The sequence below is a fragment of the Danio rerio genome, chromosome 11 (assembly GCF_052040795.2).
Source record: "Danio rerio strain M-AB ecotype USA chromosome 11, GRCz13ab, whole genome shotgun sequence".
Taxonomy (NCBI): Eukaryota; Metazoa; Chordata; class Actinopteri; order Cypriniformes; family Danionidae; genus Danio; species Danio rerio.
The window spans coordinates 5,717,592-5,733,040 of NC_141031.1; the positions used below are offsets into that span (position 1 = coordinate 5,717,592).

The 15,449-nt window shown below is 37.7% G+C and overlaps 1 protein-coding gene across 2 annotated transcripts in view; it reads left to right on the forward strand.

Annotated features, from left to right (window-relative positions):
* si:ch73-40i7.2 overlaps positions 1 to 14,624 on the forward strand; it is a 31,265-nt gene extending 16,641 nt beyond the window's left edge. For both annotated transcript variants that reach the window (XM_087273162.1, XM_087273161.1), the window contains 8 exons: positions 4,300 to 4,441; positions 4,534 to 4,550; positions 9,514 to 9,565; positions 11,352 to 11,406; positions 12,928 to 13,090; positions 13,214 to 13,247; positions 13,340 to 13,377; positions 13,513 to 14,624. In XM_087273162.1, coding sequence (XP_087129288.1) covers positions 4,300 to 4,441; positions 4,534 to 4,550; positions 9,514 to 9,565; positions 11,352 to 11,406; positions 12,928 to 13,090; positions 13,214 to 13,247; positions 13,340 to 13,377; positions 13,513 to 13,538 — 527 coding nt within the window. In that variant the 3' untranslated portion in view covers positions 13,539 to 14,624. The remainder of the gene's footprint in view (positions 1 to 4,299; positions 4,442 to 4,533; positions 4,551 to 9,513; positions 9,566 to 11,351; positions 11,407 to 12,927; positions 13,091 to 13,213; positions 13,248 to 13,339; positions 13,378 to 13,512) is intronic.
* Positions 14,625 to 15,449: the final 825 nt, after the last annotated feature.

Here is a 15,449-nt window from a genome sequence, read left to right on the forward strand (position 1 = left end):
AAACATCACAACACATTTTTTGAGATGTTGACAGTCATATTTGTGTCGCACGTTGCTAAAACACTGTTAGGACATATATATTACTAAAAAGTGAAAATTGCTTGTTTTTGCGTTATTGCGAATTTTTGAAGCTGCGTCACGCCGATTAGATCCTTGTGTTTATTCCAGCGTGGAGAGTGGCTGTCTGTACTGGCAAGTACAACATGACGCGTGAGTGTGCAGCATTAATTCATGAGAAAGACTTGGTTCAAACCATTTAGCGCTCTATTTCGTATGAGGTGCAACTTCATTAATATGCATGATAGCTTCGAAGACTTTTTACCCGATACAGTGTTCAGATGGCAGAGAGACGCCACGTTGTGTTGCCAAAACAAGTGGAAGAAGAAGAATTGTTTAGAGACACTGGTCGTCAGTGTTGTGTTTATAAATGTGCTGCAACGAAGGTTTTGTTTTCATTTCCCCGCTATGCAGCTGGATTCACGTGTGGACTACAGTGCGAACGATTGAAATACGTTTTTTAAGTAACATTTTTACCTGAGCTTTTACATCCGGAAATGGTGAAATCCGCATTTGCCGCTCATATTTGCATGTGTTGTGTATCTATAAATAAAATCAAGAAAAAGATACAGTTGAAATGAAGTATTTTATCGTTTTCAGAGTCTAAACAGTATTTAAGTACAGGAACTGAATGATAAAAATATTTCAATAAAATGAATCATAGTTAAGGTTACAAATCATACATTTTTTTGTACCTGATAGCTTTTAAAATAAACAAACCATTGTTATACAATAACCTGCCTAATTACCCTAACCTGCCTAGTTTACCTAGTTAAGCCTTTAAATGTCTCTTTAAGCTGTATAGAAGTGTCTTAAAAATATCTAAACAAATATTATTTACTGTCATCATGACAAAGATAAAATAAATCAGTTATTAGAGATAAGTTATTAAAACTAATATGTTTAGAAATGTGTTGAAGAAATCTTCTCTCTGTTAAATAGAAATTGGGGAAAAAACAGGGGGGCTACTAATTCAGGGGGGCCTCCCAGCTAGCAAAATTCATGTGGCTCAAATCCGGCCCACACCAGACACTTACATCTGGCCCACATACCGCATGGAATGATGGCTCTAGGGCGGTCCGCTCCTGTTTGTCAGATCTGGGCAACAATAAGCTATAGCAATATCACATATCAGCCAGAATTCAACCAAATGAACCAAAACTGAACCTTTTCTGGCCCAGGTCTGGCCTACAACTCATGCTGTGTTCACACCAGACGCGGAACGCGCGGATAAATTGCGCTATTTGCGTGTAAACAGTCGCGTGAACATTTGAGGTTACTCGCTTCATTCGCGCGTCAAACCCTGCTTCATTCGCGTGTCAAATTCACTTCAGAACAGACGCGGATTCGCGTGATGGGCAGGGCTTCTGTCTGCCCCGTGACTCTAGCTTCATAGCTAAAGGGTTAATAACAGTGTTTATGAAATAACAGTGTTTATGTGCTTTATGAAGGATGATAAACAGCGTCGATACGTTTAGAGCTGTGTTTGAGTCCACTACATCCTTTGAGAGGTGCATCCAGCTCTTTAAGCTCATAGACTCCTCCAGAAACTGAACCTGGCTGATGGAGGTTTTCAGCGGTGCTTCTGACTGAGCCCAGCCCAGTTTGATGACCTTCTTGTCGGTGTCTGCTGGGGGATTTCCCCTGGGACACCGACAACAGGCGATACTCACAATCACACCCCCACAAGAGCAAGCTCCTGATTGGTTAACACGGCGCGAATGTCCGCTGAAGTTCAGATTTTTGAACGCGAGTGATTTGCGCGAAACGCACATTAAACGCGTCAAATTCCATTTCAAATTCCGTCAAATTCCACGCCATTCGCGCCATGCGCACCGCGCAATTCTCTGCAAGTCTCTGTGATTTTTAAGCTAATACACCTCCATAATTCTGTGGCATGTGCAAGCATGTTATTACGTTACTTTCAGTAATGGATTAAACTTTGGTTAACGTCAGTGAATTACATTACTTCATCACAGGTTGTACCTCACTTAACTTTATTGTTTTTATTTTTGTTTTGTACTTTGTTTGCTGTAATGAATAAACTTTTCAGGCAAAGTTCTTAAATGTTACAGCAGCCCAAAAGAACATTTATATTAAGAGGTTCAGGGCTGTGGGCTAACTAAAGCAAACACTTTTCTCCATGATGGTGTCTTTAGTCTATGTCAGGGGTGGGCAAACTCGGTCCTGGAGGGCCGGTGTCCTGCATAGTTTAGTTACAACACTTAGTAAACACACCTGAATGTGCTAATCAGTGTCTTCAAGATCACTGGAAATCTATATGCAGGTGTGTGTGATTAGAGTTGGAGCTAAACTGTGCAGGACACAGGCCCTCCAGGACCGAGTTTGCCCACCCGTGGTCTATGTGGTCCACATAAGATTTAAGATAACTGGGCCACATTCGCCATATCGTCTCTAGGCCGTTTAGGCTCACAGCCACATTAGCCAGAGCTAACTGTGCTGAATATTTGCCAAAAGTGGCCCACATATGTTTTAGGATAGCTGCGCCACATTTTCATTCACATTTTTCACATTTTCACATCATCTTTTGGCCACTATAGGTTAATGGCTGCATTAGCCAGAGCTTACTGTGCTAAATATTTGCCAAAAGTGGCACACACACATATGTCTTAAGGGTGCAGTAGGTGATCTGCCAAAATGCTAACCGCTTAGCACATTATCTTCGGACGGCGGGGAGGGACTGTGATTCAAAGCCACACCCCCTGAAATTGCGAGCGCGCGCAACAGCCGACAGACAACCCACTAGTTCAGGTCATTCGCCAGTTAGTCAGTGCCAGCACCGTGCAGGAATTACATTTATTATACTTTGCCACACTTGCATGCTATTTCAGAGCGAATATTCAGAGTAGCATGGTAAACAGTATAGGAAGGCTATCAATGTTCAAAAATGACCAAATGTGAATATAAAACCAACTTCAGCTCAGTAAAGCAGGCTAGGCAGAATAGCGCTATTTACTGGTGTTTTCTTGTTAAACTAAATATAAATCTACATTATAGATGCTGTCAAAGAACCTTATGAAACTGAAAATAATCACATCAATCTTTCACTGGGAGATTTCAGTGGCTGAACAACACGTCTGTGCATAAAAGTCATTTATAACAGAACACAATCTAACATAAAATAGTTTCAAAACAGAACATTACCTGTCTAACAGTAATACTTCAGCCATGGTGTCGTCCTTCCTCCAGCATGCTAAAGTAACTCCAATATTGATTCAGGTATTTAAAAGTTTCAATTCAGTATTTGATATCTCCTGGTCCGTCTTGTGACCGCACGTTCGCTTTAAGATCGAATTATACCCGCGCCTGGCTTTACAGCAATCGGCCCGAGCTCGGCTGTCCTTCGGCGCCTCCGGCTCCGACTCGGCATCTGCGAGCGGCCCGCAGCTCGCTCGCGCGCATGCGTTTGAGATGCAGACGGGCACGCGTTAATGGCGGATCTGCTTGAACAGATGCGCAGAAGTCGGAATCTACATTTGCTGACAGACAGTCTGACCTGCCTATCGGAATTAGGAGGAGATGACGGTCCGACTCTATTTAATTGGATGAACATTTTTTTTGTTTAGTGCTTTACCTTGAATATAAAAATACATATAAACACATTTAAATCATTTACTGTAATCATTACTATTGGACTGTGAAGAGACTTTCAACCAGCACAACAACAAATGTTTCTGAAGACAATCACCTACTGCACCTTAAAGATAACTGGGCCACATTTGCCATATTTTCTTTGGGCCACATTAGGCTCACAGCGGCATTAGCCAGAGCTTACTCTGCTAAATATTTGCCAAAAGTGGCCCACACATATGTCTTAAGATAACTGGGCCACATTTGCTATTACACATGTGAGCCACTTTAGGTTTAGACCCAGATTACTCTTAAATGACTATGCCACATGTTTGCCATCTGTGGCCCACTTTTCTCCATCATTTGGGCCAAATTTATCATTTTCCACATGGGCCACATTAGGCTCACATTCAGATTAAAATTTGCCTTAAGTGACAAATCTTTGCCTTAGATGGCCCATATATGAATTTGAATCTTAAGCCCCCCTTTGCCATTGTACAGGTGGGCCACTTCAGGCTCACATTCATTTTGTCAGGGCCGAAGGAAGACCACCAGTGCTGCAAAACTCTCTAAAGTGGCCCACATTCGTATGCTATCTGGGCTGTTACTATAAAAAATCATAAAGCTAGCTGTATGTGTTTTCTGTTGCAGTCGGCTACATCAGTAACTCCTGTGTTGATGTGGATTATGAGGAAGTGAAGAGGAAAATCCGTGGTCAAGCTGCACCTCCCTTCAGCCCTCCTTTAGGTCTGCCGGTCAATGATGACAGCAGCTCCAATGACCCCATGGACAGGTGAGACTCTGAGCCTCCTGTTGGGGTAAAACAGTGGCTGCTTTCATATGACTGAAAGTTTTGTGCTCATATTGTGTTTCTTCTCTTTACAGCAGTTTTTACAGTGACGGTAGGTACACAACACACCGACTTCTACATTCAGAGATAAGACTTCTCTAATATGTCCAGCTGCAGACCCGCGGACCCACGCGCTTTATACCACGCTATATTTTTATGCTCTAACTTTATTTCATCTTCGGATGTACACCATTGATTACACCACGATAGTGTCCATGTTCAGGCAGAACATCTGAATGGGTTTAAATGGAAAGCCCTAAGCCAGGGATGTCCAAACTCTGTCCTGCAGGGCTGGTGTCACGCAGATTTTAGCTCCAACTTGCCTCAACACACCTGCACGGATGTTTCTAGAAAGCCTAGTAAGAACTTGATTAGCTAGCCCAGGTCTATCTGATTGGGGTTGGAACTAAACTTTGCAGTATACCAACCCTCTAAGACCGAGTTTGGACATGCCTGCCCTAAGCCGTTGAGCATCTGGAAAGTGCAATGTTGTGACATCACAATTGTGATGAATTCTAGGACATATAAGTGCTGTAGTCATCATATTAAGCCGACTCACTCCCTGTCAAAATTTAGGGATCGAGGGTATGTTCATGTACTGTAAGTTTCCCCTCATTCACTTGATAAAATTAGACACAGCCTAAATTACTTAGTTGGCTGGTTTTGCACTTTTGAAAGGGACAATGTTTCTAAAACTAAGATAGTTATCTTTAATTATTTGAATTAACCGTGAAGCACTTCCTGGAACTGTTTGATTCTACATAAATCACATGACTACTGAACATTTTGAACTTCCGTTGTCACAATTCTCTCATAGACTGCATTCGTAATCGCCTACTACTTAGTAGGTACTGCATTTGAATTTAAACATTAGTGGTGTAAACCTATACTGGTCTCACGGTTCGGTTCAGTTACGATTATCATGCCTTCGATTCGGTTCAATTCGATTTCTCGGTGCATCACGGTGCATTGACGATGCTTTCCATACACAGTGTTATATTTTGGGAGGAGGCTATAACAATATAAACACACACACACACAGCACCACACTGTCTCCCATTCACACACATACACAAACATAGACAGCACCAAACAAACACAAACACACACACACAAAAAAAAAAAATGAAGAAAATGAAGTACTTTTCCGACGGTCCCTTACTGAGAGCTCCGCTAAGCGCGAGCTTTCCCGGCTAAACGCATATTGCAAGGGCCTAAACGGAGCAGTGGTCGTAATGTCGAGCAAAAAAAAAGAAAAAGTCAGCTGTGTAACATAACCAGCTTTGTCTTTTTGTAGGAAACACACTTTAGATCTTTTTAGGGTAAGAGGCAGGGCCGGAGTGGGACTCTTTTTCAGCCCTGGAGTTTCAAGCCTCAGACCGGCCCACCTCAGTTCACGACTGACTATATTAAAATAAGGTCATTTCCAAATCAGTTTCTAATGACACTATCACGTCTTTTTTTGAGAAAACAGCTGCTTTAGAACTTCAAATGTTCAACAACCCAAACAGTATTATATGTCTCAACAATAAAAATGGAAAAAAAAAATTACTCAGACGAGGATCGAACCCGGGTCTGCCGTATCGTAAATTAACGTGCTATCCACTGAACCACAACTGCTGTTCAGTGTTACGTCTCATCGATGTTATATTATCATTAACCTGCAGGCATTAAGTTCATTAAGTTGCATTGCTCACTGAGCTGCGAGAAAAAAGATAAAAAGATTAGAGCTGCGGTAAAATAATGAATAAAAAGGCTGTGGTCAAGTAAATAAATAAATTAATTAAAAAAGTGTGACTGCTGAGAGCAACAGATTCTGGAGCTTGAGTTATTGCCGTCTATAACTGAATGTGTCAGGAATATCGAAAACAAAAGCAACTTGACCGCGCTCATTTCTGGCGCCCCCTTGGATGTACAGCGCCCTTAGCATTTGCCTATACTGCCTATGCCACGGGCCGGCCCTGAGTTGGCTCCTGAGTGTCGTAAATACCCACGCTCACCTCCCTCGCGACAGAGCGCATAGGAGATAAATGACGTCACTACATAATAACCGGTTATGATTATTACTGAACCGATACCGAATTGTCCGCATTTTGATAACCCTGTAAAACCTGCTACTCTGCTGCTAGAAAATTACGTTCTATACAGTATAGATGTCAGTAGTATGAATGGAACTTGGGCGTGCTACATCCGCCATTTTGTCATCATCACATGACCTACCCATGTCAGTTGCTTCGCTTCACTCCTTTTCTTGAATTCTTTTGAGGTGCATCATGGGATAGTGTTGCATCAATTGGATGTGCACTTCAGAATCTCGCCGGAAGTTGTAGGTCATCCCGGTACTTCTCGCATACTGTTTTTCAAATTACATAATTCAGAAATACTTCTCAGCTCGCATACTGTCTAGTATGAAAGCATGCGATTTCAGATGCAGCTTATGGCCCTTGTTTAAACCTGGTCACTTAATTAGTTTTTTTCCGATCGCATAGCTAGCTGATCATGAAAAGGACAAGTGTAAATGCCCTCCGAAATGCATTCAAGACGGATATACAGTTGAAGTCAGAATTATTAGCCCCCCTGACTTATTAGCGCCCTTGTTTATTTTTTTCCCCAATTTCTGTTTAATGGAGGGAAGCTTGTTTCAGCACATTTCTAAGCATAATAGTTTTAGAAACCTATTTCTAATAACTGATTTATTTCATCTTTGTCATGATGACAGTAAATAATATTTTACTTGATATTTTTCAAGACACTTCTATACAGCTTAAAGTGACATTTAAAGGCTTAATTAGGCTAATAAAGTGAACTAGGCAGGTTAGGGTAATTAGGCAAGTTATTGTATATCAAAGGTTTGTTCTGTACACTATCAAGAAAAAAAATTGCTTAAAGGGCTAATAATTTTGTCCCAAAATTGGTTTTTAAAAAATTAAAAACTGCTTTTATTTTAGCCGAAATAAAACAAATAAGACTTTCTCCAGAAGAACAAATATTATCAGACATACTGTGAAAATTTCCTTGCTCTGTTAAACATCATTTGGGAAATGTTAAAAAAAGAAAAAAAATTCAAAAGGGGGCTAATAATTCTGACTTCAACTGTAAATCTAATCACTCATCACTCCACGAGGTGCTCTAAAACGCACTCCAGACAAAACGGAACTGGTCTAATCTAAATGATATGCATCTGGCTTTTAAAACCACACACAGGATTTTTGAATGCTGTATGCAAATTTTACTTCTCCCAAAATGTAAAAATAAACATGTGAGAGCACGTTATGGACTATGAGTCGGGTATAACATCACCAATCCAACACTCACAGCAACGACACAGACCAATTGAGAAGTTTGTTTAATTATTTATTTATTTACTTTCATTCTGTTTCTGACCAGTCATTAATCATTAAAAGATCAAATTTGATTGTTAAATTAATATCAAATGGCAGCGATTAACAACAGAGCTGCATCGTGCACCTGTAGTCTGTAAATGAAGAGGTGGAAAAAAACAAATATAAAGTTTGGTACTTTTAGAAAGGGCAGAGTGTTTGGTTTGTGGAAGAGCAGGTTATACACAAATTAAAGTTGCTGTATGTACGTTTTTGACTCTTCTAAAGCAATAAAAAAAATACTATTATATGTTTGCAGATATTTAGGAAACATGCTAATTAAACATACTTTATTTGCAGAAGTCAGATATTCTGCTTTGAAAATGTGCGTTATGTGCCGAGACGTTTCTTTTGACCCGCCCACTGCCAGTTTAGCCAATTATATTTCAGCAGCCTGGCTTGCCTTGATTGGAAACAGCGTATTTCATTCAGTTGGTCAGAAAGTCTCTAAAAGCATGCATCCGTGACCAAAATGCGACCTCCGGTTTACAGTAGCAGACTCCAAAATGAGACCTAGATTCAGAGTTCCACATGAGGATCTTAATTAGCAGATAATTTAAATATTACAAATGCAAGCATTAGGTGAGCAGGTCACATTGTAACCCTGTGTCCTAAACCAAACAAGGTATAAATCAAACAAGACTCAGCAAAGTGTGTCAAACAGTGCAGTATATATAGTCACTGTAATCAGTCCTTGAGCTGCTCCCGGCCGTGTGTGGGATCAAAGGAGAACCGGAACAGGTGTGTGAGGTGCATGACAGGATTTGTAGTTCTTTTGGTGGCATATTTGTAGTTCTCCAGTGATCTGTATGGACTTGATTGCTGGTGATTGTGACAGTAATGGGTAGTAAACCACAATCACTATCACCAGCGATCTAGTTAAACACAAGGGAGTTGGTTGAACAAACACAAACTAATCATCTCATAACCTACAGTCAAATATGTTACGGATGATCAAAATGAACATCAATAAAAAATCAAAAGATATATTTGTAGTATTGTGTGTATTGTTAGTAATACTGTACAAAAATCATGCATTTAATGATACACAACAGCGACTAATATTACTAGGGCCAGACAGAATCTGCAGACGTTTTTTGCTAATTCTGCGAAGAATTTTGGTACATGTCTGCGGATTTCTGGGGTATTATTTTGGGAGTATCATAACTAAAACCTTAATATATGAAATAAAAAATACTATCTTTTTAACTTTTATTTAATGTTTAAAATGCAAATCCAATTAGATCCACTTTATTTGGTAAATAAAGCAAGTTTGTCAAATAATATATCTAGTAAAAGACAGAAAATATTACTGTACACACTGCACTGTACATCAATCAGATGAACATTTTCACATTAGTCAATAATATTACTGAAATTAATAAAAAAAAACTGAATAAATATAGATTTACACGCATTTACTCAAGTAAATAAACAGAATTATTGATGGGCTAAAAATATGTGGAAATCTGCAGAATTCTGCGAGCACAGATTCTGGATGGGCCTATTACCTATATATGATGCTCTTCGGCCTGGATGTAGTGGCCTGAAATGAGTGGGTCCGCAGGGCTGCAGCTGGATATATCTTGACTTTTCTGCACTGCATTAACATGTTTTGGGTTCTGCTGTTCTCAGATGTATATGATGACGTGGACCATGACTTTCCTCCTCCCCCTCCAGAGATCAGGTTTCTATTCTCTTTATTCTCATTTTCTTAACAAATAGACCTCAGTTTTAGACCATCACTTTACACATCTGGAAATGAGGCTGAGAAAAGAGATGTACAGCATGTTTAGTGGGTTGTACTCTTACGTACATTAAATGTCAATCATTCAAAAACTACAAAATACAAATGATTAGAGTAAAGATAATAATAATAGCCTGGGTTTTTGAAAATTTGATGTGAATTAGGATGCAGAATGCACAGCCTAAATTTCCCTGCAGGCACACGGCGTCAACATGATGTCAAACTGATGTTGGACTCCAACGTCATGGGGACGTTGGATTTTGTTTGAAAATAAAAATCGAGTTGACATCAGAACTTAATGTCAGGCCGACATCAATGTTCAACGTCTAACCTAAAATCAACCAAATATCAACGTCTAATCATGTTACACCTTAACGTTGTTTGGACATTACCACTGTGACATATATCAGACGTTGGATTTTGGTCACTTTCCAACACAACCTAAACATCAACGTAATTAAGCAAGTTATTGTATAACTATAGTTTGTTCTGTAGACAGTAGAGAAAAAATATAGCTTAAAGGGGCTAATAAATGTGTCCTTAAAATGGTGTTTGAAAAATTTAAAACTGCTTTTATTTTAGCTGAAATAAAACAAATAAGACTTTATCAAGAAGAAAAAACATTATCAGACTTACTGTGAAAATTAGCTTGCTCTATTAAACATCATTTGGGAAAAAAAAACATTCAAACGAGGGCTAATTATTCTTACTTCAACTATATATTATATATAGGGGACATTATACCAGAAACGTGCATTTTCACTTTTTTTAAGTGAAAGTCATTGACCTTTAAGCTTGATGTCCTCAAAAAAATTACACAAACAAACATAAACACATACAATTCAATGCTAGAATGCATCTTTGATCAGTCAGCTTCTCCTCCATCAAATGATGTCCCTTCTACTGAGCCACGGCCTTAAATGTGTATTGCATGCATTTTATGTTAACGTTAATGCAAATGTGACAGGACTGACAGAAACATGGGCACAATATTATTTATTTGTGGAATTTACTTATAATTTCATGTTTTTAATCAACTGATGTGAATAATAACAACTTAAAACATGCTATTTCGGAAGTTTGTTTTTTTCCCTAAATAACAGTTTTTAGCATAACAAAAACTATTAAAGCTGTAGGTTCAATTGGACTGAGGACAAGGTATTTACATTTGTAAAGTGTTTTTAATGAAGAAAAAAATCAACCATTTTTGGGATGAAATACTTTTTATTCACTTTATTTATGTTTTTATTTCAGGGACAGATAATGTACGTTTCTTGTAGAATGTACCATAGGGATGAGTCGGGTTATGAAAACAATTTACATTCAGGTTCACAGTGACACACTCACACAAAAAAAAAAGTTATCTGGGGATTAGGAATGCAAATGTGTGAATGCGCAGGATTAATTGTTAAACCTTGGCAAATACAGAACTTGTGAAACATGAAGCAGATACACGATTAGCTCAAGTGTACTAATATCCCATTGTTGTTTCTCTCTTCAACTTACTGTGCTATAAACAAATCACAAACTTATTTTGACTCGTATGTTTATAGATAACTGCTGAAAACTATCTTAGTTATTTCCTCTAATAGACCATGTGTGTGTTTTTTTATTACTGATCAAGTATGATTTATTTTTATCATTAATTATATAAAGAAACATCATTACATGCCTTTTGACTTCAGAACATGATTGTGTTACTAATTTAAACACGTTTTGTTTGCAGCCACGATCCGAAATTGACCAAGAAGGAAGAGAAAAATATTCGAAAGAAGTTTAAGGTGCATCTGTTTACTTGTGTCTGTTTTTATTTCACAAGTTTCATGCCCATAGCCAGGGGGGTCCCATGGCCAAAAGGTCCAGAATTTGTCCTTTTAATTATTTTATGTAATTTAACATTTTATAATATTTTTTATATAATTAATATAATATATTTAATTAAATTAATTAATTAAATAATTTATATATAATATATATTGTAATAAAGTGTTGTTTTAAATAACTCTGGCCAGTGATTCGAATCCCATTGACAGTAGGGAAAGTCTTGTTTCGCTACTGTATTGTTTTTAAACAGAGAAAACATTTTACTGGTCACTTCTATTCAAAATCTTAGACCTTATTTCTGAAATAAAAATGAGCAATAAAAAGGTGTGAAGCACCACAAGCGGACCATATTACATTAATTTGAATATTTTTTGGCTGTTGTTAATATCCAGGAATTTTCAAATGTACTTTTTTTTTTTACCAAAGAGGCGGGAAAAATTCAGAAGAATTCATTATTGTTGTATTTTTATTATTTATTTATTTTAAATTTTTTTGTATTCATTAATTTTTTTGGCTTAGTCCCTTTATTAAACTGGGGTCGCCACAGCAGATTGAACCGCATATTATTATTGTGGTTGTTATTATTATTATTTAATAATATATTTATTTATTATTACAATTATTGAATTATAATTTCTTATTGAAATGGCCAAATTTTGGCCAGTTTGTTTTACGTCTAAAAAATGACAGTAGACTTCATTTTTTTTTACTTTAAAACTTGAACAGATTCCTATTTTTTCCTAATGATAAATGCAATAAATTTGTATTTTAAAAACTAGACTTGCTTTAGTTATTCTTTATTGCAAATTTTTAGTAAATGATTTTGGTACATCAAAAAGTGGGATTATGATGACATCTGATGAGCTAATCCCGCAAAAAAAAAAAAAGTCACTAAAATGCAGTATTTAAATCTCATAGGTAAATAGAAGCTGAGGCGTATAACTGCAAAAAGGCCCACTTTTTGAGAAAAAAAGAACCACGGCCCTACAGAAAAATCCAGCTTAAACCAGCCTAGGCTGGTTGGCTGGTTTTAGCTGGTCGATCAGCCTGGTTTTAGAGGGGTTTTGGCCACTTCCAGGTTGGTTTCCAGCCATTTCCAGTCTGGTCTTAGCTAATCAGGCTGGGAGATGACCAGCTAAAACCAGCTTGACCAGCCTAGCCAGGCTGGGAGTCCAGCCAAAACCAGCTATGTACAGTTTAAACCAGGCTGTTCAAGGTGGGTTTAGCTGGTAATTTTCCAGCCTGACCAGCTAAGACCAGGATGGGAATAACCTGTAAACCAGCCTGGAAATGGCCAAAACCCCTCTAAAACCAGGCTGGTCAACCAGCTAAAACCAGCCAACCAGCCTAAGCTGGATTTTCTAGCAGTACCCCTTTCACCAGGCTGGCTACGGGCCTGCATTTGCTTTGATCATTGTCAAGCCCTCAGGGGTTTCTTTACTCCAATAAAATATAAACGTTTGTAATGTATTCAACAGTTAGAGGGGCCTATTCGAGTTTTGTACACCATGACGGTGGATCCCAATGCAATGTTGAAGAAGCGCGGGAGCAATGACCTACCAGTGGTCCGTGGAGAGATTCTGGAGGTTCTACAGGAGACCAGCAAGAAACAAGTTCTGTGCCGAAATAATGATGGCAAATGTGAGTCAAACACACCACCTGCTGGATGAGTTATGCTATTGAGTTAAAAATTAATAACGCTGAGAGAGAAATATCTGATTTGGTCTCATAGAGGTATGAAATATTCTGTTTCTCTTTCCACAGATGGATATGTACCCCTGGATTACCTTTTACCTGAGTGTGTATAACTAAATTCATTCATTTGAATAATTTAATAGTTTTATTATTTATTTTTTTGTCTAATCCTCTGTTTTGTTTCCTGTTTTAAAGGGAGAGTGATGTTTACGATGACATTGAAATTTCTTCAGGTTGATCATTTTTCCACTATTATTATGCCAGCTTTTGTACAATGCGTGGGAACATTTTATTTTGCATTATACATTAGCAACTAAATGCGATATCTTTATGATTTATGTATTGTTTGTGTTTTTGTTTGATTGCAGATATATATGACAATGACGACAGCTGACCTGCTCGCTGAAGATGCTCTCATCCTCCATGCAAAAGTGTTTTTACCTGAGAAAGTAAAGAGATGCTGAAAATCTTTTTCTGTTGTGAATGGCTGAGTGATACTAAAGCTCAAAGCGTTGTACATTGTATAAACAAATTATGTGGAACATTATAATTATTATTATTATTATTGAAAAACAGAAGAAAAAAAAAAGTCTGACATTTTTGTAATTATGATGGAGATGCTTGCATACCGCTAGATCTCTCTCTCTTCTCTCTCTCTCTCTCTCTCTCTCACTCTCATTTTTAACAACCAGAAACAATTCTTCAAACTGGGGTTTGTTCTACATGTAGATTACTCTGTTAGCTGGATGATTGAATATTGAATGAACAAATTAACAAACAAACGATCGAAGGAAGGAGGGAAGGAATAAATGAACGAAGGAAGGAATGAATGAAGGAAGGAAGAAGGGAAGGAAGCAGGGAAGGAATGAAGGAAGCAGGGAAGGAATGAATGAAGGAAGGAATGAAGAAAGGAATGAATGAAGGAAGGAGGGAAGGAAGGAAGGAATGAATGAAGGAAGGAAGGAAGAAGGGAAGGAAGAAAGGAATGAATGAAGGAAGGAGGGAAGGAATGAATGAATGAAGGAAGGAGGGAAGTAATTAATGAATGAAGGAAGGAAGAAGGGAATGAATGAATGAAGGAAGGAATCAAGGAAGGAAGGATTGAATGAATGAAGGAAGGAGGAAAGGAATTAATGAATGAAGGAAAGAAGAAGGGAATGAATGAATGAAGGAAGGAATCAAGTAAGGAAGGATTGAATGAAGGAAGAAGGGAATGAATGAATGAAGGAAGGAGTCAAGGAAGGAAGGAATGAATGAATGAAGGAAGGAAGAAGGGAATGAATGAATGACGGAAGGAGTCAAGGAAGGAAGGATTGAATGAAGGAAGGAAGGAGGGAAGGAATGAATGAATGAACCAAATTAGCCATTAAACATTTTTCCGGGATCTGTCAAATCATCTCAGATGTTTTTAGAGAAGTATGAAGACTGAAGCACAGCACTGTTCACTTCGAATAAAGCTTTCTTCATATTTTTCGTTTTATTCTGTGGTCTGTTATTTACTTGTAATTTACTCTTACAGATATTTTACTTCACTTTTTTAACAAACTTCAAATGTTATGCCAGGCCAACAGAGCAATTCTTTGCCAACCCACATGATCTTTGTTTTATTATTATTAATGTTTACGCAATCAAACATTTAATGTCCTGAGGACAAATCGTCACCTTAGAATTATAATGTTCTGTCTGACATTATTGAGAAAATTGAGTTATTGACATTTTCTTGTTAAATGACAACTGAATAACATGATGTGATGGCTTATTTTATGTTGTTTACATTTTAAGACGTTTTATTTAAAAAACAAAAAAGGTTTTATCTACAAGTCAAACTCTAGCTTGGCTATATAAGGTTCTGTCTGTGAGCCAAACGATTGCCAGCCAATTCGAATGCAAGCACGAGGACCAATCAGGATCACAAAATCAAGTCGACTACATAATGCTGCACCACGACGAAACCTGAAACTGAATAGATTTGTGTAAAAGTGATGATTTAGAAGCATTTTGTGACATTGAGATGAGATTTTACATTGTTGAAAAAGTTATTAAAAGATGTAATATATTAAATGTGATTTTTTTTTATTTGTGTGTATGTGAGCACTGCTTCTGACATTTGTAAATTGTTTCAGGCTCTGGAGGCCTAAATACTAAAAACTGTATCTCTAGAATAACATACATTAATCTTGTAATGTATCACTGTTCTTATTTTTTGTTGACTTGTAAACTGTTTTACTGGTAATAATTATGATAATAAATACAGATTTTTCTATTTAGTTTGTAAAAATGACTTAACTGCGACACGGCGGCTTAG